Below are 27483 nucleotides of genomic sequence, written 5' to 3' on the forward strand. Positions count from 1 at the left end.
TGGGCTGCTTACATTGTAGATAATGCTGCTATATATACATTGGGGTACATGTACCCTTTGAATCAGTGGTATATATACACAGTGGAATGTTACTCAGTAATAAAAAGGATGAAATATTGTCATTTGCAATGATGGATGGAGCTAGAGAGTATTACAGTAAGCAAAATGAGCCAATCAAAAAAAGACAACTGCCATATGATTTCACTCGTGTGTGGAATTTAAAAAAAAAAAGAAAACAAATGAGGAAAGAGAAAAAAAGAGAGGGAGGCAAACCAAGAAATATACTCTTAGAGGACACACTGTTGGTTACCAGAATGGAGGTGGGTGGGGGCATGGGTGAAATAGGGGATGGAAATTAAGCAGGGCACTTGTGATGAGCATCAGGTGATGCATGCAAGTGTTGAATCACTATACTGTAGACCTGAAACTAATATTTCACCGTATGCTAACAAGAATTTAAATAAAAACTTAAATATATGGCTTTTACTTGTCTGTCTCCCTCAGGGTAGGCACCTTGGCCACCCTGAGCCAACAAGTATGAAATCTGTCTTGAGGCTGCCATGTTGGTGTAGAGAGACCCTATAACATAAACAGCCCCCAGCTGTTTGTGTCTTCCCAGTCTTGGCACCAGGCATGTGTGAGTGAGCCTTCAGATGATTCTAGCTCCACCTTCCAGTTGCCCTAGGTAAAGCCAAGTAGAACAGAGGCCAGGTGTCTGCCCAGACTGCAGGTTCATTAGCAAATAAGTCAGGTTCTTTAGCAAAGAAAATGGTGCAAAGGTTTTGGTTCTACAGGGAATGCATGTTTGTTTGTTTGATATGCAGCAATATAGAGTCAGAAGGAAGCCCACTACAATTCTGTGAAAGATCCGTGGCAGGCTCCCCTTGACTGAGCCAATGACATCAAAGTCTTTATATACTTTTATAGGGATAGGGCTATCTATATATATTAAGCCCATGCCCAACCCTGCAACTTCCCCTCCATTTGCAATAAATATACCAGTTTACTTGAGAATTCCTCTCATTCATTCCTGTTGTATTTTCCATGGTCAGGGAATCATATTTTCAAATATGTGGATTAAGAGTCTCATGAGCTTTTTTTATTTGCTGAAGTTTTCCATGATGGGGACAAATATAAATATTGGGAGGTCAATATAAATAAATAACTACATCATTTTTATTTTGATAATAAGTAAGTCCATGGTTAACCAAACATCTTTTATTTACAAGGTTTCAAGGAGTGTGCATATAACCATAGAGGGGAAAAATATCCTTCAAGTCTTTGAAAGTCTTATTGCCAAAGGAGATGTTCTGCAAACAGAATAGACAGAATGTGCTCAAGTGTCCTTGCTCTAACCAAGGTTCAAACACGTGAGAAGCTAAACCATCAGGTTTTGCGGATGGATCAGAGGTGCAGGATGAACACTGAGTAAGCACCTACTGTGTGCACATACCAAGCTGCACAGTTAGCATGAGCTTCCATTTAATCCTCCCAGAACCCTGGAGGGTTGCCTATCATCCTCTGTTTCCTTCTCCTCTCTCTCTCTCTCTTTCTCTCTCTCTCTCTCCCTCCTCCCTCTCTCTCCAGACAATGCCATTTACTCCAAGTAAAACTAAAAACTACACATACATAAGCTCCAAATATTGTTGATTCAATGTAGGTTAAAATCAGAGTAAAGGGACGGCCTTTGTTCGGCCCAGGGCCTAGGAGTCCCAGGATCGAGTCCCACATGGGGCTCCCTGCAAGGAGCCTCCTTCTCCCTCTGCTTGTGTCTCTGCCTCTCTCTCTGTGTCTCTCATGAATAAATAAATAAAATATTCTTTAAAAATCAGAGTAAAACCCAGGATACATAAATTTGCACCAGCAAATAATAATTTGAAGTGGTTGACACAAGGGCTTTGAGACAGAGGTAGGCACCAACCTTTAACGTAGGAGTGAGTGAAAAGGCACAGAAACCAAAACAGCTGTGGGCAGGTGGGAAAGTCCCTCACTCAAAGCCAAATCTATACTTAATCTGTATCCCACATCATGAAAGTGAGGATTTTCTTTGCAAGAAGTTCTCCTTGTAAGATATTTTTTCCCCAAACCTCCATCATTAATTGTGAAGAAAAAAAAAAAAGACTCTTAATCTTAAGAACATGATGCTAGGGATCCCTGGGTGGTGCAACGGTTTAGCGCCTGCCTTTGGCCCAGGGCACGATCCTGGAGACCCGGAATCGAATCCCACATCGGGCTCCCGGTGCATGGAGCCTGCTTCTCCCTCTGCCTGTGTCTCTGCCTCTCTCTCTCTCTGTGACTATCATAAATAAATAAAAATTTAAAAAAAAGAACATAATGCTAGTTTTTTGGATGGATGATTGGCCAGTGGGTTAGTTGGTTGCACAGGAAATTGTTTTTATTCTTTGTATGTCAGTTTCAAAAATATTGGCTTTATTCATAAGCTTTGTAATAGTCAACCCGTTTGCTATGAATGTGCTGATCTTATAATAAACACAACCAGCTGTGGGAAAGTGTAAATCTCTTAAAAGGGGCTAGCTTCTTTGCCCAGATCCTCTGCTTCCTTCCTTGCATAAATTAAATTAAAAATGATACTTATAGCAGAAATATTTTAAATCTCTATATAAAAATTTTCAATTTTTCAAAACACTCAAATGGCATCTACAATTTCCTCGACATACCAGTCCAGGGGCTGCACATTTCTCCCCCAGACCATTCCAGTAATCTGTCAGCTGTCCTATCTCTAGCCTCCCTGACAATCCATTTTTCATCAATGTGGGGTTTGCCAATTGCTGAGTAGATCTACCCCAATGACACATTCCAGAACTGGGGGAATAACCACAGGAGGGTTTGGGGATCCACTGAGTCCTCTGTGAGAGGGACCTGAGCTAAATCTCCATTGATCACCTAACCTCCATGGACTCTTACTCTGCCTGGTGGGCGACAGAGATGTTAGGCTCTCCCAGAATTAGAGCCAGTTCAGAGCCAATGTCTCACAATCTTCAAAAAGTATCATTATTTCCACTTCCCCGGTGCACAATTGGAAAGATTGTGAGAAAGAATGTTTTTGGTAGTGTACCAGGATCCATCCTCAAAGAGACTCAGCCTCTTCCTCATTCAGGGGTTCTGGGTCTGTAAACTGGCTCAAATCTGGAAATTGACATGATGCTGCTTTAATGATATAAGTTGGAGTTTTGTTCAATTTACCCAGAATTTTTCTGCTTATACAGAACATGAGTACACTTCCTGCCTGTTTCACTTCTGGAAACACCACAGTCTCCAAGAATCAGACTGTTCTAATTTCTTCTCTGACCCTGCCAAACTCATTATACTCATTAGCCGGACAAAAAGTTCCAAGGGATTCTGTACATGGTCGCCTTGCCTCTTCAAAGTATTCAAGGATGATAATTTGCGTATCTCTGTTGCCACATCACACCATGGATTGTCAGTGTTCTCTTTACTGGAATAGTCAATCGTGTCTATATCTAATCAGATTAGAGAGCCATTTCCAGAAGCACCAGAGCCAATTCTGATTCTCATCCTTAAGATTCTGTTCCTCTAGAACCACTCCCAGTACGAAAACCACTGGGGCAGCTAATCCTCCTAAATCACAGATCCCACCTCGTCATTCTCTTCCTCAAAGGCATTTGATAGCTCCTCATTAAACAGGTCCCCATTGCTTGTGGACTCAGACCTATTGATATAAATAACATACACACACACACACACACACACACACGGCCAACCAAAGCAGGCACACACATATGTGTGTGTGTGTGTGTATGTGTGTGTGTGTATTCCTAGCAGTGAATTTCACCATCATTAGTATTTATTTTCATGGTGGTAGGTAAGTACTTACTGAGCACATATTTTGTGTCAGGCCCTGGGGCCCAGAGTGGCCCTCCTTTCAGGAACTGACACTCAAAATTCAGGGCCCAAAGAAAAAGTAGTTCATAAATCAAATGTTCTGCCCTGATGTTCACCTCGAATTCACACATAAAACAATTAAAGGATAATTTTCCATGACAGCAGAGTAATAAATGCATCTCCATGGACGAGATGCCTATGGATGAGCTGCCATGGAAATTCAGCTCAAAATTTATTCTAATGAATCCACCCCCTGGGACATTGCTCTGTGTCTGCCCCACAGTTCACACAGACCTCAAGCCCCAGGGGTCTCTTGTTAGGTTCTAAATTACTGTCTTAAGAGTAGGACTCCCTGAGCTGTCTGTCCACTGCAGATGGCAAGAAAAACTAAGAGCCAATAAAATACATGCCAAGCAACTAGACCCTTCCAGGAAATCAAAATTCTGAAGGCAAAAATGGAACTCTTGCATGAAAATGGGACTTTCTTTTGGTCAGCATTAAGGTGGGAAGAGTCCACCTTTAGTCCACCAGTTTAAGGAGTATTTTTGTAATCATGGAGAAACTTTGGTGTCAATGGACAAATCCAGGCAGAGGAGGATGCCGTTGGTTTGCCCTATGTGTCACCAGTATTAAATGCAAGGAAACAAGGCATTGAGATGCCGACAGTGGTTGTCACTTGAAAACATCAAACACAATCCTGAACTACCTACCTTTACCGTTATTTCTCTGAGTGATTTTTTACTTATAAATGGAAAATACATTGTATTACCTGAAAGGGGATTAAAAAGAAATATGAATTCATTCATCAACTACCTAAAATCATGGAATCTCAGAGGCAGACTTCAGAGCAGCCTATTCTCCAGCTCCATCCAGTACACATCTTTGTTTTCTTCATATCTATACAATAAGGATAACATTGGATGTGCCATTGAAAGGTTCCCTATGCTGTTTTATATTTTATATCTACTGTGTGAGCTCTAACTCTGCCTTTAGAATAAAACTCATTGATTTGTGTCAACTACACTTGCATTAAAAAAAGCAGAACATAAAACTGCAAAAATAAATAAATTTAATTAAATACATAATACAGTTGGACATTAAGTATCAGATAGCCTCCCCTTAATTTTTAACTTTTTAAATGGACTTTAAATAAATAAAAGCATTTTGCTCTGTCTCACAGTGTACAGACAGGCCTTGCCAGAACCATCAATCCTTGAAATGTTCTGAACCACACTCTGAAAACAAGCAGCTGCTTAAAGCACCAGACTAGCATTGAGTTTCTTTGTAAGGAACTCGTGGTTTTGAAAACAAAGTATTTTATTCCATGAAAAATATATCTTAGACCAGAAAAGTGGTATACAGAATTTTACTTCTTGTTTTGTAATAAACTACCAAGAAACCATTCACATAATAATGTTGATAAGTTAGCACACACATATATATATATAAATAAATCTCACTGTGTGCTGTGCCCTGCCTGCTTTGGTTGACCATCAACCAGAGGGAATACCAGACATGCAGTAATACTCAGTAGTTTTAAAAATAATAATGAAGTAAGGTTTTAATTCACAAATGGATGCATTTTCCTTGTCTTAAAAGAGACTGACCACTTGACACTAAGCAGGGCAGGACCTTCAACACTAACAACATTTTCACAGACTTTTCTTCCCCAAGTGAGATAGTTCTAGATGAGTGACCCACTAAAACACAGCACTTGAAGGAACTCACTTGCATCTTTCTGAAAGCTCAGGAAAGTGGCACAGAGGCACTCAGATATTTTTGTTACCTGTCCCAGGGACACTTCTCTTATTTTCTGAAACGGATTCATTTGATTCCAGGGAGAAAACTAACAAAATACTCTATGATATGAGGCCTGAGTCTGGGGTCGGAGATGTTCTCTTCCGAATTCTCTTCCTTGGAACATCAAGTTAGGTGTCAAGTCTAGAGGCATCACTTTCTGTTTCTTTTTAAAAGGAAGAGATTCAAGAAGAATGAATGAGAAGAGAGGTCACAGACTGGAAGATATTGGCAAAAGACACATCTTGAGAAAGGACTGTTATCTGAAACATACAAAGAACTCTTAAAACTCAACAATAAGGAAACAATCTAATTTTAAAATGGGCCAAGCACCCTAACAGACACTTACAGAAGTTACATATTTGGTAAGTAAGCATATGAAAAGATGCTCCATGTGGTATGTCATCAGAGAAAGGTAAGTTAAAACAACAAGGAGACACACCTATGACAATGGCCAAAAAGCAGAACATCAAGGACACCAAATGCTGACCAGGATGTGGAGCAACAGGAGGTCTCATTCACCGTTGGTGCGAATGCAAAATGGTACAGCCACTTTGGAAGGCAGTTTGGCAGTTTTTTACAAAACCAAACGTGTTCTTACCATATGATCCAACAATCACACTCCTTGGTATTTATCCAAAGGAGTTGAAACTTACATCCACACAAAAATCTGCATGCAGATGTTTAAGGCGGCTTTATTCTGGTTGCCAAAACTTGAAAGCAACCAAGATGTCCTTCAGTAGGTGAATGGATAAATAAACTGTGGTACAATGGGATCATATTCAGCACTAAAAAGACATGCACTATCAACCCATGAAAGAAATGTAAATGCACATTATTCAGGTGAAAGAAGCCTGTGTGAAAAGGCTACATACTGTATGATCCAACTATACAACATTCTGGAAAAGGCACAATCTTATGGAAACAACAACAACAAAATCAGTGGTTTCCGGGGATTGGAGTCAGGGAAGGGCTGAATGGGCAGAGCACAGAGGATTTTTTAGGGTAGTGAAACATCCTTGTATGATACTATTTATAATAGATGCATGTCATTATACATTTGTCCAAATGCATTGAGTGTATAACACCAAGAGTGGGCCCTAAATTGAAAGTAAAGTACAAATTTGGGGTGACAATGATGTGTCCACAAGGGTTAAACAATTATAACAAATGTATCACTCTAGTGGGAGGTGGAATATTGGTAATGGGGGGAGATCAGGCATGTGTAGGGGCAGAGTCATATGGGAAATCTCTGTACCTTCCTCTCAGTTTGGCTGTGAACCTAAAACTCCTCTAAAAAGATTAAGTCTTAGGGGCACCTGGGTGGCTCAGTTGGTTAAGTGTCTGGCCTTGGCTCAAGTTGTGGTCTCTGGTTCCTGGGATCACATCAGGCTCCCTGCTCAGCAGAGTGTCTGCTTCTCCCTCCCCCTCTGCCTGCTGCTCCCCCTACATGTGCATGCTCTCTTTCTGTCTAATAAAAAAAAAAAAAAGTCTTACACACAAACATACACACACACACACACACACACAGAGGGAAGGGAAAGAAAGAAAGAACTGGGTTAGCACAGAAGAGAGGAGGCCTTGTTACCGGCCAACGTAGGACAGCTTGACCTTAAAAGCCTACAAAAAATAATTTGGCCTGAAAAAAAATGTGCAATGTCATCACCTGAGAAGATCTAGGCCTGAATTTAGGTGGCTCCTCATTATCAAGCCATCAGTTTAGTAACAATAACAACTATTTAATAATAATAATAACAAGATATCTCAAGCACCTATTACATGCAAGGCACTGTTTTAGGAAAGTTAAATGCATTGAACTCACTGAAACTTCACATAACCCTTAAATTAAAGCCTGTTGTCATCTCCATTTGCAGGCAAGGAAACGAAGGCATAGAGAAGCTAAGCCACTTTCCCCAAATCACCCTACTAGGAATTGGCAGAGCAAGAACTCAAACCCAGGCCACCTGGCTCCAGCATGCATGCTGCTCCATTATGTCACTGCAAATATAATTTGTGGCAAATGCTGGGAAGGATAATGTCAAGATACAAAGTAGCAAGAACTAACAGTTGTTCAGGACTTATGTAGAGCTGGTTGCTCTACCAGCTTTATCTAATTTAGTTCTCATCAAAAAAAAAAAAAAAAAAAAAGGTACCATTACCCTAGTCCACATACGGGAAACTCAGAGAATTTATGACTTGCCCAAGGTCACTAACTGACAAATGATATAGTTAGTGGCCAAATCATAGTGGCCAGACTCTAGGGCCCACCCCATCATCTATGACACCATGTTACCTCTCTGTTGGAAGCAATCTATGGTCCTCTAAGCAATCTATGGGGTTGCTTGATGACATGGAAAGAAGGCCTGTCCCATGGCATGACCTCTTTTCCAAAGACCATGTAGGAGAGAAAGGTAGTATGGTGGAGCAGAATGAGTAGAGACTCAAATCAGACAGACCTGGATTGAAATCTCAGCTCCAGCAATTACTGTGTAAGCTAGAATATAGCTCTCTGAGCCTGCTTCCTGTCATGTACAAATGGGGTAAAACTCCTCTAACCACCATGGTGACCATGACGGTCAGATGAGATGGCGTGTGGAAATGCTGGACCCTGGAGACCATTCCACCATCTACTGCCCCAGATCCATTTCCTTGACCACAAAGGGAGCCCCAGAAGTCCATCTCTGGTCTGGTAGTTTGCATGTCCTTCTTGGGCTGAGTCATAGTGTCTTCTTGGTAAATACTGAAAGCAAAATTGCACAAGCATGAGCTCTCCAGATTAGGACCCTGTTCCCTCAACTCCCAGCAATTGCCCTAGGAGCCATTAGTAGCTCCAACTATACCATGGCTCTATTAATGAGGTTGCCAGGCACCAGGATGGCAGAGAGACCAAGAGGGCATGAAATCATTCCTGACATTGCCAATTTGGCCTAATGGGGACCCAGGGTTTCAGCTGAGAATACCACAAAGCAAATCACTACTTTGGAAATATTTAGATAAGTTAGGGGCTGTATGCTTTGGTTTGGGGCTTGGGGTTTGTTTTTTGCCCTTATCCAAAAAAAAAAAAAAGGATTCAAACTTAAAAGCACAGAGCAGAATTTTTTAAATAAGAATACAATTTTAAAAGCAACTAAAATTTTGTTGGTGTTTAAAAACTTCAAGTGATAGCCTTGCTCCTCAAATCATTCTTTCTACTTGTCCATACTCAGTCTCTTCTGGTTCCCTAACAATCATATCTGACACATTAATCATTTTTTTACATTAATCATTTTAAATGGCCCTTTAGTTAGGCAGAAATGGATAAAACAAATTTTAAAAGCTTCCAGGAGCAATTCTTTATTGCAGATGTTTTCTTTATTTTATATCCCAACCTTATTTATAGCGGCTTTATATCAGGGCTGTCAAACTACAGCCCATAGGCTAAATCCAGCCCTTTGTCTTTTTTCATAAATGAAGTTTTATTGGAACAAGTTATGCCCATGTGTTTGTGCGTTGTCTATGACTTCTTTTGTGCTACCAAGGCAGAGTTGAGTGGTGGTGACAGACTATCTGGGCTTGCAGAGCCTAAAATATTTAGTATCTGGGTCTTTATGGAAAATGTTGCCAACACTGCTTTTTAAAAAAAAAAGGTTTATTTATTTCAGAGAGAGAGAGAGCATGAGGGGACGGGCAAGGAGAGAGAGAATCTGAAGCAGACCCCATGCTGAGCATGGAGCCCAACTTAGGGCTCACTCTCATGACCCTGAGATCAGGACTTTGAGATCAGGACCTGAGCCAAAACCAAGTCAGATGGTTAACTGATTGTACCACCCAGGCACCCTTGCCAGAGCTTGCTTTAAAGCAAGTACTAGGGAAAAGAGTTATATAAGATACTTCATAGCACTTATCTCTACAGTAATTAAATAAGTCTCTGTGTTTGTTAATGCCTGTGTGTTCTGCTGTGTGAGTCCCTTGAGAGGCAAAGACTATGTCAATCTGATTCAATATTTCCTCCCCAAGGCTGAACATAGAGACTGGCACACAGTATACATGTAACAAATATTTGTTGAATTAATAAACTAAGTTGCTAGATAGGTTTTGGGTTCTTGAATGTTCTTAAGAATATGACTTACATCAAGTTCTCAATAACCGTATGTTTGGTAAATAATCAACTGCATGGACTTTACATTTAGACGTGGATATGTTTGCAAGATGTTTAATGATCAAGACAAACCCTTGTCTGTATTATGATGAATCTCTTGTATACCACGCCATTGGTGACCTTCCTCTCTCTAACTTAAAATCCTCTTTGTCTCAGGTCCTGATATCTGACACTTTGACTCTGATGGTTCCAGTCTCATTACTGACTTGCAAAGCTGGTCCTCCATCCTGTGGAATCCATCTGTCCTTCACAGTGTGGTTCCTAATGGCCTGCAGGGGTTCTAGGGGTAAGTTCAGTCCAGCATGCATCCCCAAGGTACATGGGTAGTCAGCCCAGTAACATCTACATACAAGAGAAACTGGTAGCAGATGCCACTGGATTCTAGAAGGACACAGAGAGGGCTAAGTGGAACAGGCCTTCTGGCCTACCACTCACAAAATGTGTTTGTCATTTGGATATGGTTTAATATCCAAATGGGAGATGGCTTAATATGAAGATGAGAGAGGTCTGACTCTCAAAAAGGCAATAGGATTTGGAAAAAGAAACAAGAACTTGAGAGTCAGACAGACCTGAGCAGGGGTTCAAGCTCCAATACTTACTAGCTGGGTAAACTTGAGCAAATTAATTGTCTCTGAGATAAATTTACCTTAAAGACAAATGGATGTAATGTGAGAACATTACAAGGGCATTGTGATAGATTTAAGGCACCCAATTGTGACAGGTGCTATACAAATTTTATTGCTCTTTCCCCTTCATGATTTAATACCACAAGAGAATGATCTTTGGAAATTTCTACTTACCAAGCATTCCTTTTTTGGAACTGGACAGACACATGTCCTTCTCTGCACTGGGCAGGACAAAACTCACCACGAACACCTCCACTCCATCAGCCATCAGAGCCAAACCCAAGACAAAAAAGAGGATCCACTGGAAACGTCCATGGCCACACTCATCAATGATGGTCTCATACTGGTGGGCCAACTGCTCCTCATCTTCCATCCTCTCGGCCATCAGGTCAGCCTGGCCCCGAAGGCCATCTGCCCTGGAGGGCGCCATCTTGGCCTGCTTGGCCTTGACATCATCTGGGTGAGGGATGCCCTGGTACTCGCCCTCATAGATCTCATCCTCCTCGTCATGGCCTTCTGTAACATCACTCTGTGCATCCTCCTCTGGGTTGGACTCATTGCCACGATAATAGGCATCATTGGGGGCATAGCCCTCATAGTTGTCCTGATACTTGTAGTCATCCATTCCTTGGTTCCGGGACTGCCGGGTCGCCTCTCGAGCTATATCCCTTGCACCGTGGTAAAGGTTTGGGCTATTTCGATAACCATCATCCATCGTATGTGCAGAGGTGTAAATGAAGAAACTGTTTGTGTGACTTCTTGGTTGATTCTCCCTCTTATCTCCCAAACAGAGTAGATCTATCCAAAAACAATGTAAGTATCCTTTTGCATTCGATGTCTATTGGAAGTCTTTGGAAAGTTTCAAATTCTGGTCTGGTCTCCTTCAGTGACCCAGCAGTGTTTTGTTTTGTGGGGGAAATGTTGATTAGAAATGGGGCCAGCTGTTTTCCTTGACAAGGAGCCCACAGGACTTGGCAGCTTGCTGGCAGGACTGATTTGTTCTGCTACTGAAGGTTATGCCCTGGGAGTACAGAGAAGAGAGAGAGGAAGTGTTACAAAATGCAGAAATTATGAGAAAATACTCTCAGAACTAAATATGTTTACTAATGCCAGTGCTTCACGTGTTAAGTGGAAGAAATCTTGATTAGACATTTGGATTCGTATCAAATGAATAAAGACTGAATCAGTGAGACAAAGCGGAAGGAAAGAAAGAACAGTGGTCAGAGAAGCCCTTGGTGGTATTGATTAATCTATGGAAGGGGTCAACTCTTACACAGGAAGGAAATAGAAAGCGGGCAAGGGAGTCTCAATATAAGACAATTTGTGTTATTTTTTTTTTTTTTTAGATTTTATTTAATTATTCATGAGAGACACACAGAAAGAGACAGAGACATAGGCAGAGGGAGAAGCAGGCTTCCTGTAGGGAGCCTGATGTGGGACTTGATCTGAGGACTCAGGGATCATGACCTGAGCCAGAGGCAGACACTCAACCACTGAGTCACCAGGTGCCCCATGTGCTACTGGTTTTCTGTTAGAATTTATCAAGCTTTTGGCAACAGGACAGGTTTATTACAACTCAGCTTCTGTTAAGAAAATGGCCAGCTTTTCTAACTTTGTTACGAAGTGCCTATACGATTTTACATCTAGAAAGGTGTGGCAAACATCGAGGACCGTTTCTCCAAAGGCCCAACTCACTTGGAGACTCAGCACTGAGGGTCAAGGACCACTGTGACCTTGAACTTGGCTGGAAAAGCTGCTGAAGACTCAGAGCCAGAGAGCTTGATTCCACCGCGTCAGACCTGTGTGACCATGCTCACGTCTCTCTGAGCCTCCATTTTCTCATCTGTAAAATGGGGATAACAATACTAGCTAACTCATAAGGTCGTTCATAAAATGCTTGGGACAGTATCAGACCTGAGTGGGAAACACTATTTAAGCCTTGACATTGTCATTCTTTTTTTTTTTTTTTTTTTCTAGTCTCAATTGTGGAAACCAGGACCTAGTGCTATCAGAGCCAAAGTCAATCTCCGTGGCCACTTGCTACGGAGTGACTGGCACACTCTGTCCCAATCACATCCTTTCAAAACACAGCTCTTACGAGGTTTGGAGCCACCACCACATGAAGTGTACCATGTGCCAGAAACTGCTAAAATGTGCCACATCCCTTCTCCCTATTTCTCACAATGATCAAAACAAGAAGAAAATATTTGTACTTTATTTTACAGATAGAGAAACTGTGGCTCAGATGGAGTTAGGTCAAGATCAAACAGCCAGGAGTCAACGCCAGACCTGCTGATTCCCAAATTCAATTCTTTCCATGGCACCCGTGCTTCCCAAATGCTATTCAGAGGGACTGTCACATTAAATCACCTGGAGGACTTTAGAATACAGATTCCCAGCACACACAGAGGGGCTGGTTCAAGCTCAGGAGTCCAAGTTTTCACACAGCTCCCCAGGGCAACACGGAGTCCCACCTGCTCCCTGAGCAGCCCTCAGGGGCAGAGGCAAGGCCCATCCCATACACCTGACCCCACTTTAGCTCTCTCTGGCTGCCAGACACCTTCACTGGAACTGCCAGAAACCCACTCCCCAGGTCAACCCACCTGCTGTCATATATACGTGCCATCAACCTTTACAGGTCAACCTGTTCCATCTGAAATCCACACTGATCTGTTGCCACATTCAGCAGATGTCACCCCACAATGGACAGGACACATCCTCGCGATGCTGACGGCACAGCCCTGGGCCCCCTGCCCCAATGCCTACCTGCCTGGCTCTCCCCACCTTCAGCCCTGGACAGTCTCCAGCTCTGGAACTCATGTGACTCAAAACCAAAACACACTTCTGGGTGATGCCGGAGACCAGTGGTTCTCAGACGAAGGGTGGGCCCAAACCACAGTGGCTTGAAGCACTTATTAGACACGCAAACCCTGGAACCCCTCCTCCAAAGCCTCTGAACTTGCAGAGCAGTGGGTGAGACCTGGAAACCTACATTTTCCACAAACATCCCAAGGACTCCAGGGGACACCCCTCTCAGAAACAGTGTCATAGGAGCCAGCAAGAAAGATTTACTAAGGACTGATTCTCACTTTATCTTTTCAGACTTTCACCATCTCTAGTAAATAAATTTGTATTAGACCATGCTGGCCTGAACCATGTCAGATTAATATTCTAAATGTTTTTATTATATCCATTTAGGAACCACAGGAAGAATATAAATCACATGTAAACAGCATGAGAGTTTCACAGAATGCTATAAAAAAAAAAAAAAAACAGAGAAAGAATGCCAACTGCCTGAGATCTGGTGTGTTATTTCCATCCTGGGGGCTCTGCAAAAAATGTCATGAACCAGAAATGATAGATTTGCAATTCTAAAAGCACATGTGGGAAATGTCACAAGGGGCAGAGGTCCTGGGATTTGCTTTGTGGAAAGAAACGGATCTTCGTTGAAGCTGATTCCACTTATCTGATCCAGTGAAATGAACTGCGGCAAATGGCAAGCGCAGCAGAGTAGACAGGAATCGCTGTCGGGTGTTGTAGGGTTGTTTTCTCTTCCATTGAGAAATGCCAAGTTATCTCTCCAGCAAAGCTTTTCGTAGAGAATACAATCTTTAATCACTTTCAGTGTTATGGGTTGAAATGTGAAACCCTAAGAAGGTATATTGAAGCACTAATCCCCAGGACCTCAGAATGTGACCTTATTTGGAAATATGGTCTTTCTAGAAGTAATTGAGTTAAGATGAGATCATTAGGGTGGGCTCTAATCCAGTATGACTGATGACCTTATACAGAGGGGAAATTTGGACTCAGATACTGATCTGAATAGAGGGAAGATGACATGACACCGGGAGAGTGCCACCATCAACAAGCCGGGGAATAACTAAGGCTACCTGAAGCTAGAGGAGAAGCCTGGAACAGTTTCCCTCACTGCCCTCCAAAGGAACTAATTTTGGATTTCTAGCCTTCAGAACCATGAGACAGTGAATTTCTTTAAGCCACCCACTTTGTGGTACTTGGTTAAGGCAGCCCCAGCCAAGAAACTAATGAATTCAACATTAACCTAACCAGCAATAACAAAAGAAGCACGAGAGCCACTATGTACCGAAAAGCAAACTCATTTATCTTCACAGCCAGTAGTGAAGCAAAACCATTCTCTCCATTTCATGGATGAAGAAAACTGAGGGTTAGGGAGGAATAAAGAATGTGTCCAAGTTAACGTGGAGAACTGATGTCAGGGATTAGATTTGAAGCAGGTTCACAGAGAACCTTAAAGAGGAGGTACAAGGGAGAGAGACTGAACTCCAAAGAGACAAGTCAAGGTCACACACTGAGTTGCCTGCAGAGCCAAGAGTGGCATCAAGCTTCTGATACCCTGCTTAGGCTTTGTGCACTCATCCTCCACAAAGGTCCCCCAGGACCTTTGGTGCTTCAGACATTGTGATTAATATGATATGACTTGAGCCCCATTCTCAAGACATCCACCCCTCATGGAAGAGTTAGACAGAACAATGCAGTAATAAAAATGACAATCTTAATTATTAATAATATTATCTTTTATTTATCAAATACTTGCCTTGTGGCTTTGTGCTAGGTACTATGCTAAGTGTATCACGTGTATCCTGAATTTTTAACCAGGACAACAACCCTACGAGGCAAGGAGTATCATTACAAACTCATTTCACAGTGAACAAGACTAATGCTAGGACATCACAATCGTAGGCTCTCCCAAGGTGGTTCCGAAGAGGGACGGGTTGTTTATGCGCTGGGATGTGCTAGCATCCTAGAAGCTGGGGACCGTCCAGGGCAGGAAAGGGCTCAGAGAAGCCAGAAGGGAGAGGAGGCCATTGCACACTGGAGAACAAGGATCAGTAAAGTTATGGAGGAGAACATGGCTTAACTTGTTTGGGCAGCAATGAAGCACCTGCCTATAGTGGATGACCCTAGAAGGGAGGCTTACAGGCGATACACTGGGGGAGGGAAGATCAGTCAGTCTGCACACCTGCTCTGGGACTGAGAATTTTCCTCTGAGCAAAGGGAGCCATGACAGTTGTTGAAGTGGGCAGAGCAGTGTGTCACGCAGAGCAGGGATCTAGAAAGATCTCCCTGGTGGGGATACATGGCCTGGTTTCTAGGAGAAAACCTGTGAACAATGAAACTAAGTAGAAGTTTTTCATGGAGGGGAGGAGTAATAATCCAGAGGTGAGGTTAGGCCAGGATAAAGGTGGTAGGCCATGAGGACAGATATGAGGAGACTCCCACAGGACAGTAAGTGCTACATTTCCTGTCAGCTGAGAAGGAGAAGGTGAGGTGACTAGGATGGTGGTGTCTCTAGGGAAGGGCGCAAACTCTAGCCAGGAAATCTTTCCAGAATGCTCCAGTTGCTGTATAATGAAAACAAACAAAAATATTCTTCCAGACTTCTTTCAGACTGCCTTTTTGGTGGGGTGGTGGGACACAGAGCAGAGTGGTTCAAAAGCACAAACCGGTGTCAGAGGGCCCCAGTTCAAGTCCTGACTGCCACGCCCTATGACCTGGGCACAAGCTCTTAACCACTCTGTGCCTCAATTTTCTTATCTGTAAAATGACTATAAAAGTACCCACTTGAGATAATCCATGAAGAGCGCTCAGCCTGGTGCCTGGCGCAGATGTGACTGATGTAAATTTGATATAATTATCGTTGTTGTTGCTGTCATTATGATCATTATCTGACTGAGCGTTGACAATTAAAATGTAGCCAGGATCCCAGCTTGAGCCCAGCCCAGCTCTGCTTGAGATGTGGGGGTCCATCTGGGCCACGCTGGGGAACCAAATACAAGAGAAAAACAAACTGACATTTAGCTCCTCCTGAAAACCACTGCTCTCAGACGCATGCCAGCCCTAACCACGTCAGCCTCTTCTCTCACCTCTCACATTCTCTGAACCTCGGGGTCTGTGCTATTCGACTCAGCATCACTGTGTGGTAACCCCTTGCATGTAATTAAATATCACAGAGAACAAAGCTAAAAATAATATTATAATAAAATGATGTAATGCTTCCCAAAATGTGTGCTCTAGAATGTTAGGCCTTTCATAAGCTCATCTCAGGAGGGGTGGGGGGAGGAGAGGGAGAGAATTGCAAGAGCAAATAAGTTTAGGAAACATGGCATATCCTATTCACCATTCTCTTCTGGAGATTAAAACTGTACATTTCTATGTTAAAGTCTGTGAAAGGGACGCCTGGGTGGCTTAGCGGTTAAGCGTCTGTCTTCGGCTCAGGGCATGATACTGGAGTCCCGGATCGAGTCCCATATCGGGATTTCTGCATGGAGCCTGCTTCTCCCTCTGCTTATGTCTCTGCCTCTCTCTTTCTGTGTTTCTCATGAATAAATAAATAAAATCTTAAAAAAAAAAACTCTGTGAAAGACCTAAATAGATATCTATTTAATACCACAATGAGCTGTACAACATACCCATTGGAACAACTCCAATCAACAGATAGACAATAGCAAGGATGGGCTGGGATGTGCTGAATCAGAACCCTCAAACATCGGGGCTAGGAATGAAGAATGGTTCAGCTCCTTTGGAAAACAGTTTGGCAGATTCTTAAAATGTTAAACATGCACTTACAAAATAAGCCAGCAGTTCCATCCTAAGAATCTACCTGGGAGAAATTTTAAAAAAATAAAAAACAAACATATGCCCACTCTAAAGACTAATACAGGAATGCTGATAATAGTATAATTTAAAATGGCCCCAAACTGGGAACAATACAAACATCCATCACAAAATGTGGTATATCCAGGCAATAGTATAATCATCAGCAATAAAAAAGCACAAGGTACTGATACATACTACAACATGGATGAACCTCAAAAACATTATGCCAAGTCAAAGAAGCCAAACACCAAAGGCCTTATATTATAGTATTCCATTGATATGAAATGTCCAGAACAGACAAAAATCCATAGAACCGGAGTGCAGATTATTGTTTGCCAAAGCGAGGGGTGGAAGTGGGGATTGACTGTAAGTAAACTTCAGGAAATTTGGGTTGGGGGAATGACAGAAATGTTTTAAAACTGGATTGTAGTGATGGTTGCACAGCTTCATAAGTTTACTAAGAAACCATTGAAATGTATACTCACGAGTGGATTTAATGGTATATACGTTATACCTCAATAAAACTCGTGTTCTTTCCCTCACCAAAATAAATCCATTTAACTTGTTGAAATCAGTGTTTCCCATAATCACCACCTCTTTTTCCTTGGAACCTGTGTTAACATCCATGGAATTCAAGCTTTTCCAAACAGTTACACACTACTTTTGTGCCTATAGTTGTAGGTATATTCATCCTATGATTTTCTCGTGTCTTGAAAGCCCACGTGGTGAGCATCCCAAAGTCTACTTGCATGTGGGACCAAGAGCTTCCTATTGGAAGAGAGAAGCGGGGAGCACAGCCTGGTCACAGCCCAATGGGTCACAACTGGAGGAAATGCATAACTCAGATTTTTCACCGGATTCAGTCAAATCTTGGTGATGTATCAAGAGCCTGGAATGTAGCAACTTCAGCGCAAGCAACAACAAAGGATGGTCCCCTTAGTAAAGATACTAATGTCCTCAACACTCACCCCTGGAAAGCTGGGCACACTCTCTGGCCCCTTTGGCAGGAATCACCAGTAGCTGTACCCTCAAGTGCAATTGGCTTTGAAGGGAGATTCACTCTAGTGAGCCAGGGCAGAAGAAAATGGCAGACAACCTAGACCAGAAGGACTAATACACCAAGTCATGAGCTAGACTTGAGCACCCCTGAAATTATTTGGCAGGAATTTAGGGGGAACTGAAGCATATAAAGGTTTGTGAGTAAATGTTATTTGAGAATCTTGCTGTAATTCTATTTACATGAACAAGAGGTAGGGTAGTCAACAAACTCCAGTGGGTAGTAATCAGATGTTCAATGGGTCAGTTAGCTTTGCAGGCACCTCTTCCTTAAGTTTCCATCCTAATTGTGTAAGTCATATCAAAAATGAGTGCTGAGAGAGGTCAGGAGGACTCAGTATAAAACATTGTAAGCTGGGTAAGAGAAAGATCACCAGATCACTGGATAGAGGACCTGAGTTAAAGTCCTATCTCTTAGGGCAGCCCGGGTGGCTCAGCAGTTTAGCACTGCCTTCAGCCCAGGGCGTGATCCTAGAGACTGGGGATCGAGTCCCACATTGGGCTTCCTGCATGCAGCCTGCTTCTCCCTCTGCCTGTGTCTCTGCCTCTCTCTCTGTGTCTCTCATAAATAAATAAAATCTTTAAAAACAAAACAAAACAAAAAAACAAAGCATTATTTAGAACATCAAACCTGGAAAACAAGCATATATTAAATAATGGGGAATAGGTAAATAAATGTTCACATACTCATACAGTTAAATATTACCATGTTATAAAAATTATGTTCTTTGAAAGACTTATTAAAAAAAGAGAAGAAAATGATCACACTATAATAGTAGGGGAAAATGCTAAGCAAATCATATATTCATATCATTTTACCAGTAGTTTCCATAATATTATATATTACAAATATGTATTTTTATTATGCTAATGTATCCAGCAGGGTGATTTGTTAAGATGTTAATGTTTGCCTGGTACTCCCTGAAATGCTAATTTTCTCCCTCTTGGCTCCTCTGTGTGCTAAAGGCAAGTAATGTTTTCCATGGTGTGGTCCTCAAATCACCTGCAGGAGAATCATTTTGTGCCAGATAAATACAGATTCCTGGACCCCATTCCAAATCTTCTGAAACAAAAAGGGGACAGAAATCTGTTTTGCTAGCAAGTTCTCCAGGTAATTTGTGCTTACTCAATGTCATGAATCTCTGCCCTATGTTCTTCCTTCCTCAGGAAGCAGGTGACATTTATGTGTGTCATCGATTCAAGGGCAAGACCAAAGAAGGCTCCTACCCAGTCTTCACACAATTAGGCCCTTCAAGAGCTAAGCTAAAAGGGAAGACAACAGGTACTGGTGTTTTGACATGTAGATGAGGTGCCCAAGCTCTGGGAGAGGGGAACTCTAAGAAGTAGGAAGTGAGTTCCCTGAGAGGAGACCCCCGTCCCTCTCGTAGGCATCACTCTGGATGGGGAAGAGCTGGGGACATCTATGGAGCCTATTAACCCTGCAGCCTTGAGACCAGCCACGTGGATCCCACCCTGTCGTACAATCCGTAAACAGAAACAAGAATTGTTGAGTGGTGTCACTGTATTCATCCACACTAAAACTGCCTAGCAGATGGTGCAAAGCTGGCTCCTGTAGGCAGACCTGAGAAGCAGCAAGAACAAGGACCATGGTGGCCATAGCCATGGGCTGTGAGCCAGGCACTCCCTCTGTTCAGGGAACCACATAAGTGGTCCAGCAGAGCAGGGAAGGAAGCTTTAACAAAGAGTGATAATGGCCATCTTATCAACACTACTTGCGATTTGATGAAGAAAAACACTTTTAACGTTCTTTCTTGCCCTGGGTAATGTTATAAAGCAAATTCTTGCCCACTGCACACATTTTCAGATACCAGCTTTGCTTCTTATAAGCTCAGAAAATCAGAGCAAGTTATTTAACCTTTAGGCTGCAGTTTCTTCATGTGTGAAATGAAAAGAATACAGATTTTTATTCATTGGGTTGTTATGAGAGTTAAATGAGTCAATATGTTCAGAAACCTTTGATAAGAGCTCAGTAAAAATAGCTATTGTTATATCAATGCCCAACACATAGATCTGCATTTCTACATATTTACTAACCTCTGCAGCAATGCATAAGAGGGCCAAAATGACAATAAGAGCCTTACCTTCACCCTACTACTTAGCAGCAAATCTGCAGCCTTTGAGGTGAGACCTTCTGGATGTTTAGCACTCCACTCTGCTGCAACCCTGCTCTGAATCCCCACCCCCAACCCTCACTCCCAGACCTCTCCCCACCACCCTATATCAGCTCCCTTCTCTGGGGATCCTGACCCTGACCCACATCCCTGTAGTCATGAGCTAATATTGTGCTCCTAAATGATTGATGCCCAAGGCTGGCATTTCCCAAAGTGGAAGATGCTATATCTTTTGTGGGACCTGACATCATTTCAAAAGATGTTCAAGCATAGCATTAAATACCATTGAATCACAGAGAAGAAGGGTGATTGTATTTTCAATGTTCTTTCAATCCCTTTTGATAGGGACATCAAAATCTTCTTTGGGGGACCAGTACAGCTCTACCACCTACCTGCTAACTAGTGAATTGCCCTTTTGCAACAAAGTGAGAACCTTTTGCAACAAAGTACAAACAAGATTAGCTTCGTAGCCTTTAGCAGGGAACAGTGTCTGGCTGAACATCAGTAACATAACACTGTGTTGTTTTCATTCTGTTTGTTTTTATAGTTACCCTATGGTTACAGGAGTGATATAGTTTCCTTCCTAAGTAAAGGTATTCTCTTAATAAGAATGAGTTGATTTTTTTAATTAAATGGGAGTACAGGTGATGTTTGATCTTTGCCAGTGATATGGTAAAAGTCTCAAGAATCATGCATGATTGATGGAAAACTGGCAAATACCACCCAGACAGAAAATGCTGTCTTCCAAGTAGAAGGAACGCAACATTTTCTCACTTGAGTACTAAAAATGTATCATCTCATTTAACTTCACAACACTGCAAGATGGATATCCTTATTTCTCTATTCCATAGAAGAAAAAACAAGCTCAGAGAGGTTAAGGCACTTGTCAAGGTTATACCGCTAGTAAGTTCGAGAGTCAGATTCAAACTCTCCACCTATATATACTAGGCTTCTGCCCCCTTACCCTTACTTCCTCTCCTGTTGCCAGCTCAAAAAAAAAAAAAAAACCTTACATATGTGCAGGAATCTATTGGCTACTACTGAGAGGGCCTGCCCACCAGACAACTCAGAGCCCCCAACCCAGGTCCTTGGGATCTGGGTTCCTCTATTCTATACCAGAACATTCTTCTACCATCCCACTTTACCTTACAATCAGGCACACTCAACAACGAGTATATACTGTCCATGAACAACTGAGCACAACCTTGGTATGTTCACTTAGAAACACACGTGCTCAAGTAAATGATCAAACTTACAAAATTATATAGTGAATCCTGCAAATGTGGATGGAAAATTTTCCCATTCTTGCCTTCTGGGTTCTTTGGCTGACCTAATAATTGACATAAGATAGATTAACAGGAAAAAAAAAAACAAATTTAATTTTGTATGTAGAGGAGCACTATAAAAATATGATACTCAAGTGACCAAAGCAGGCAGCTTTTATACCTTTTAGACAAAGAAACAATAAATTTGTGAAGAATTAACCAGATGAAGGGATTTGATCTTGGGATAGTAAATTAGTTAAGAAGTGACAAGTGTTCTTCACACAGCCCTCTTGGCCCTCAATTCCCTATGTTTGGTGACAAGGATGCCTTCTACCTTCCTGGTACAAGGAGCGTATCTTTCACAAGGGGGATTTATTTTCTGCTTTCAGAGGAACAAAGGAGAATCTGAGGATCCTTCTTGCAACAATTCTTTCTTAAGTAAGCTCAATTCAAAATAATCAATAGGCCAAGGCATCTTTTGGGGTGGCATATTCTGTTCTTCTTCGGTGATGCCAAATTATCTAATGATGTACCTGCAAGGGAGCTGATGGGTCAAGAGGGAGTGCAGGAGGATTCTGGGAGGATGGCTGGAGATAAATGTGGAAAAGAAGTTAGAGCCAGACTGGGAAGGTCCTTGAATGACAACAGAGGGTATTCAACTAATTGATGCCTCAACGCTCAAGGAGGCTAGAAGAAGAGAAAAGAATGGCAGCAAGTTTTGTTTTGTTTCCTGAGAAGCAATACTTCCTTTGGAAAGAAAAGAGCTGTTAAAATTGAACCCCTTTGCTACACAGATCCACCAGGAGCCTTAGAGAACACAACACAGAGCTATCTAAGGGAACATTTATAGGTAGGTCACGTTGCTGATGGACTTCAATCTCCCAGAGCAAGAAGAGCTATTAGAACCTGCTGCGCCTTTCAGACACATTTTTGTCCTTCCCCAAATAGATGTGATTCAAAAACAGTCCTCCTGGTTGAAAGACCGGCTTGAAGAGAAGGAACAAATAGTTTAGACAACAACACCAATAATAGAATTGAATATAACTTTGAAGACTACCATGGCCATCATCTAGGAAAGCCAGAGATCCCCTCCTTATGTGGCCCGCAGATTTTGCCAGCTGATCCTATTTGCTTTTAACTTTTGACCTGATGCCAAACAAACAAGGTCTGGAGTCATGCCCTGAGCTCCACCCCACTGACACAGCCTTGTGCATCGCTCAACTGGATTCCCTCGACACAGCCCCCTTCCACGCAGCATGACTCAAATCTCTTAAGTAGCTTCTCAAGACCTTCAAAACACTGTCCTTAATTTGCCCTTGAAAGACCCTCATGAAAATCCATCCACCTCCCTGGCTTCATTTATTCCCTTCCTGGTAGCCCGTCCTAGGGGATTAGCCCTACTGAATTGTCATTATGATAGTCGGTCCCGATTTCATGAGTACTTCGGTGGGCTCCTATATTACATGGTAGGTGCTGGGTGCCAAGTGCCATGAACCCCAAGGAGATTATAACAAGCTTCTGCCCTCATAGCCCTCATATTCTAGCTGATTGAAATTTTACTAAATCTAAAAACAACAGTCTTTCTGTAAGGATAGAGTCTTCTTTTCACCCATGAGCTATTCTCCATCTTTTGCTTTGTTAGAACCTTTGCAAATCTACCCCCCAAAAAGTAAAAATACAGAACTGGCATGAAACAAATATGTTACTCCAGGAGAGGATTCTGGTTAAAAGTCTGGATCTCTAAAAACTTTGTAGATATAGATCTGTGAAGAACATAAAGACTGGCAGATGGACAAACTGATGGAGATGATATCAAGGAGAATCCAAGATCTTCCCAATGTGCCCCAAAGGCAAGTCTGAGAGCCGATACAGCCGGGATGGGCACTTCTGGTGCCCTGATGCCCTGATTGGCCTGTGCTCTCCTCTTAGCCTTCCTGTATGTTTTTTTCTTGAAACTAACCAGCTTTTTGCTACATTCTAGCCTTGTAATGACTCAGGTGCCCAAACACCTTCTTCTCCAGAATGGCCTGCATTTCCCATCCTCTGGGGCTGGGGCCCATGGGCTTACCCCAACACTGCTTGGCTAGGGTCTCCTGGTCCCTGCTGCCCAGTTATGGCTCCACCCTGAACCCCATCAGCCTGCAGCTCTCCCAGTGCCAGAAACCTCCCCACACCTCTCACTTTGGGGAAAGCATAAGTAGAGGCTCATAGCTCGTCTTGTACTTATCAGTCCCATGTATTTCCCTGAAATAATATTTTTTTTAATTACCTCGGTATGTCCGAATTCCTGTCTGCATCTCCTCATTATCCTGGAATTACTCAGCCTCTGGGTGTGATGGGCCCTCTGGTTCTTCTCCTTCCCCTTCCCCCACTCTAGTGTATTTAATCTCCATAATTAGCACCCCATCCCCTTCTCTCCATCCTCCAGCCCCTAATTCAGCTTTGGCAAAGTATAAACTTTGTAATTAGAAAGGGCTAAAATGTTGCCAGGATTGCAAACATATTTAGTGCTGCAGCCTAGCGTTTTGTACAGTTCTGGGCTCTGCTCCAAATCTTAGAGTAACAGGGAAAGGATGGGGAGAGGAAGAAACCCTTTAATGAGCTCGTAGTATATGTTGGGAGCTTTCTCACTCAATCTCATATAATCCTCACAAAGTCTGAGGAGGGAGTGCTTGGCAAACAGGAGCTCAGAGAGGTCAAGGGCATTGCCCAAGGTCACAAATCTGGAGAGAGACCATGCCATACCTCACAGCCTCTGCTGAGCTCTGCGGGTTTCCCCACAATATCACAGAACACCGCATATTATCTGTCTGGCGTCTCTGGCTATTTGAGGGATGCATCTTTGACGTACCCTTTTCCACTGTTTGGCTTTACTGTTGAAATTACTCCTACATATTTGGCAAGGACAATTTTCAAATGATGTCAATGTTTCAAAGAACTCTACTTAAACCACCAAAAATAGTGTTGTCCCCATTGCTTACCCTCATAGCTGACCGCCTAGATCACTAAGCGCCTTGAGGACAGGGTCCATCTCACATTCATCTTTGTCTCCTAGCAGGTGGCAGAACTTTGCTTTGATAAGCCCTCAATAAATATAATATTGCGGGGACACCTGGGTGGCTCAGTGGTCGAGCGCTGGCCTTCATTCAGCCCAGGGCATGATCCTGAAGTCCCAGGATCGAGTCCCACATCAGGCTCCCTGCATGGAGCCTGTTTCTCCCTCTGCCTATGTCTCTGCCTCTCTCTCTCCCGCTCTGTGTCTCTCATGAATAAATAAATAAAATCCTTAAAAAATTTTAAATAAATATAATATTACAAAAGAAAAATAAAGAGGATACTGGACTCCTGCCCAACTGAAGCCCAGAGCAGTAGAGACCCAGGTAACCCATCACAGCATCCTTTAAACTGCCCTTGAGATGAAAATGAACTCTGAGAGAGAACGTGCGCTATGTCCCAGCATCCAGAGTGTAGATCAAAAGGAGGGACAGGTAGGAGAGAATCTGAGTGACAGCAAGATCATTTTTTTGAAGATGTGCCTTCACTGTCCTCCTATTCCTACGTTGCTTATTATATAGAGGGCTGTCATACACAAGGAGGGAAGAAGATGAATTGTGAGAAGACCTGGCAGGGATATTTTCATGGGCTCCTCCACTGTTACTAGAATCATTCTAGAAACAGATGGCACATCACTGCAACACGTCTCATGAAGGACAGTTCCTCCTCAGGCCTCATCCAGGGTCCACCTCCAGAGCAGCCTGCTGTTGTCATCAGGAGCCCTGAAACCAAATCCTCAATGTCTTTCTGCATTCTGTGAATATACGAGTGTCATGAGCAAAATGATCTTCAGAAACTTTCACCCCTGAAACCAGCTAATCCAGTGTTGTTTTCATTTCAAAGGGGGAAAATACCACTTTCTTCATCATAAACCACACAGTAATGATTCCCCTTAGAGATCTAAAGAAAAGGAGGTTATTTGCAAGCTGTTGTGCATATAAGTAGGACAGACACACAGTTTGCAAAATGGAAGTGGTCTCTGCGGGAGAAGTGGAAAGAAGCAGCTCAGACACTGGTCAGTTTCTAGCACATCAGAAAAGCTATAGCTGCTTCCTCTAGGCTCAAAGACCTTGGTTAGGCTGTTGATCTCAAGCTGACCACTCAAGCTTGATAGACATGCTCCTAATAAACCAGCCCTTTGTTTGGATGAACCGGACAAATCACTTCCCTGGTGGGCATCACACAGGCCACTTTCAGATACAGAGACTAGAAAGACACCCCACTGAGGCAACTCTTGGCTCTTGACACAGGATGCTTTCCACAGAGGTATTCTTCAGGCCCACCTTTTAAATTTTGCAGCAGATGAATGCTTTCAAGAAAGCTGCTTATGATTCCATTTCACATCTTTTACAGAGCAGTCTCAACCAAAATGCCCCTTTCTCACTCTCCCAGGCCTCTCTGAAAGACGCACATCCCCAGAGCTGTGTCATAGTCTTCTTTCCTATTTGGGGTGATATAGCAAAATAATGGATCCTAACATCAGAACAGCAGCCTTTCAAACTTCTAGATCAATCAGAGGACCCATCCTCCCTCCTCTGGACACCCCTGACTTTAAACTTGCTCTCTTTACAGTATAATCAAGACCAGAGAAAAGACAGCAGGTACACTAGCCAGACCTAACATTTTTTTTTTTATAGTAAATGTCACTTCTCTTTATTAGTGCTACATAGTATGACAAAATGCAGGAGGCAAGACCTAACATTTGTAACTTCATGAGCACATCACTTGATAAATGAGAAGACAACTTCCTTATCCGCTTAAGGAGTCATGGATCCCCTCAACCCCACCCCCATTCACTCAAAGTGATTGCATGATCTTTAGCTTCCCAGAGGGCATTTTGCACAATGTGCCCAGATGGACAGCCTTTCCAAAGTCCCCAACAAACTGGAAGTTTTCAATCTGATTATAGTCCAAAGAAATTCCTGAAGGGGTTTCTGACTTTTCTGAACTGAAATTCAAAATAGGAGCCATAGCCGAGCCTCTGAAGAGCAACCCCATGTGGATCTGTGAAGCATCCATATATAGATATAGCATACATATGGCTATATGCATGAACCTTCTGGAAGGGTGAACTTCTGTAACATAATATTAGCAATAGTTACCTCTGAGAAAGGAGAATCATGTGCATTATACCAAGACAATAAAGCCTTCTAGAAGAAGAGGATGCAAAGGAGGGAGAAGAGGAGAAAATGCAGCAATAAAGAATCACTAAACTTTCAGAAGTACAGTGAGTCAGGAAGCTTTAGGCAAATGTTTATTCCCAAACAAAAACTGGGGCCCCTCTTTCAGCATTAGATCAGCATGGGTTTGAATCTGAGTTTAGATTTGAAAGTTACTTGACCCTTTCAATGTCGGTTTGCCCCTCTGTTAAAAACCAGGTCCAGGTGCCTGGATGACTCAGTTAGCTGAACATCTGACTCTTGATTTTGGCTCAGGTCATGATCTCAGGGTCGTGGGATTGAGGCCCACATCAGGCTCAGCAGGAAGTCCACCTAAGATTCTCCCTCTCCCTCTGCTCCTACCCACCCCCACCTCTGCTAGCTCTCTCTCTCTCTCTCTCTGTCTCTCAGATAAGTAAGTAAATAAGTAAGTAAATAATTTTAAAAGGCTCATAAGGAGACCTTGCGCTGGCTTAGTTGGTAGAGTATGCAACTCTTAATCTTGTGGTCATGAGTTCAAGCCCCATATATGGCATACAGTTTACTTAAAATCATCCCTCCCCCCCCCCCCGCAAAAAAAAAAAAAAAAAAGTAAAAACAAAACAAAAAAAAAGGTAAAAACATAACAGGCTCCTAAGGTGGTGGTGAAGGTTAGAAGAAAGCAACTGGATAGATAAATAAGCATCCGTTCATGTGTGTAAATCCCAATAAGTATTATCTACCATCATCAACTCTCAACCTACATCACAGATGTGG

General features: G+C 42.5%; 1 protein-coding gene across 2 annotated transcripts in view; it reads right to left on the minus strand.

The window, feature by feature from the left end:
* Positions 1-27483, minus strand: part of SV2B (synaptic vesicle glycoprotein 2B) — a 174248-nt gene that overhangs the window by 60927 nt on the left and 85838 nt on the right. For both annotated transcript variants that reach the window (XM_041753804.1, XM_041753803.1), the window contains exon 2: positions 10600-11446. In XM_041753804.1, the coding sequence (XP_041609738.1) occupies positions 10600-11140 (541 nt within the window). In that variant the 5' untranslated portion in view covers positions 11141-11446. The remainder of the gene's footprint in view (positions 1-10599; positions 11447-27483) is intronic.

Source organism: Vulpes lagopus, chromosome 4, assembly GCF_018345385.1.
Source record: "Vulpes lagopus strain Blue_001 chromosome 4, ASM1834538v1, whole genome shotgun sequence".
NCBI lineage: Eukaryota > Metazoa > Chordata > Mammalia > Carnivora > Canidae > Vulpes > Vulpes lagopus.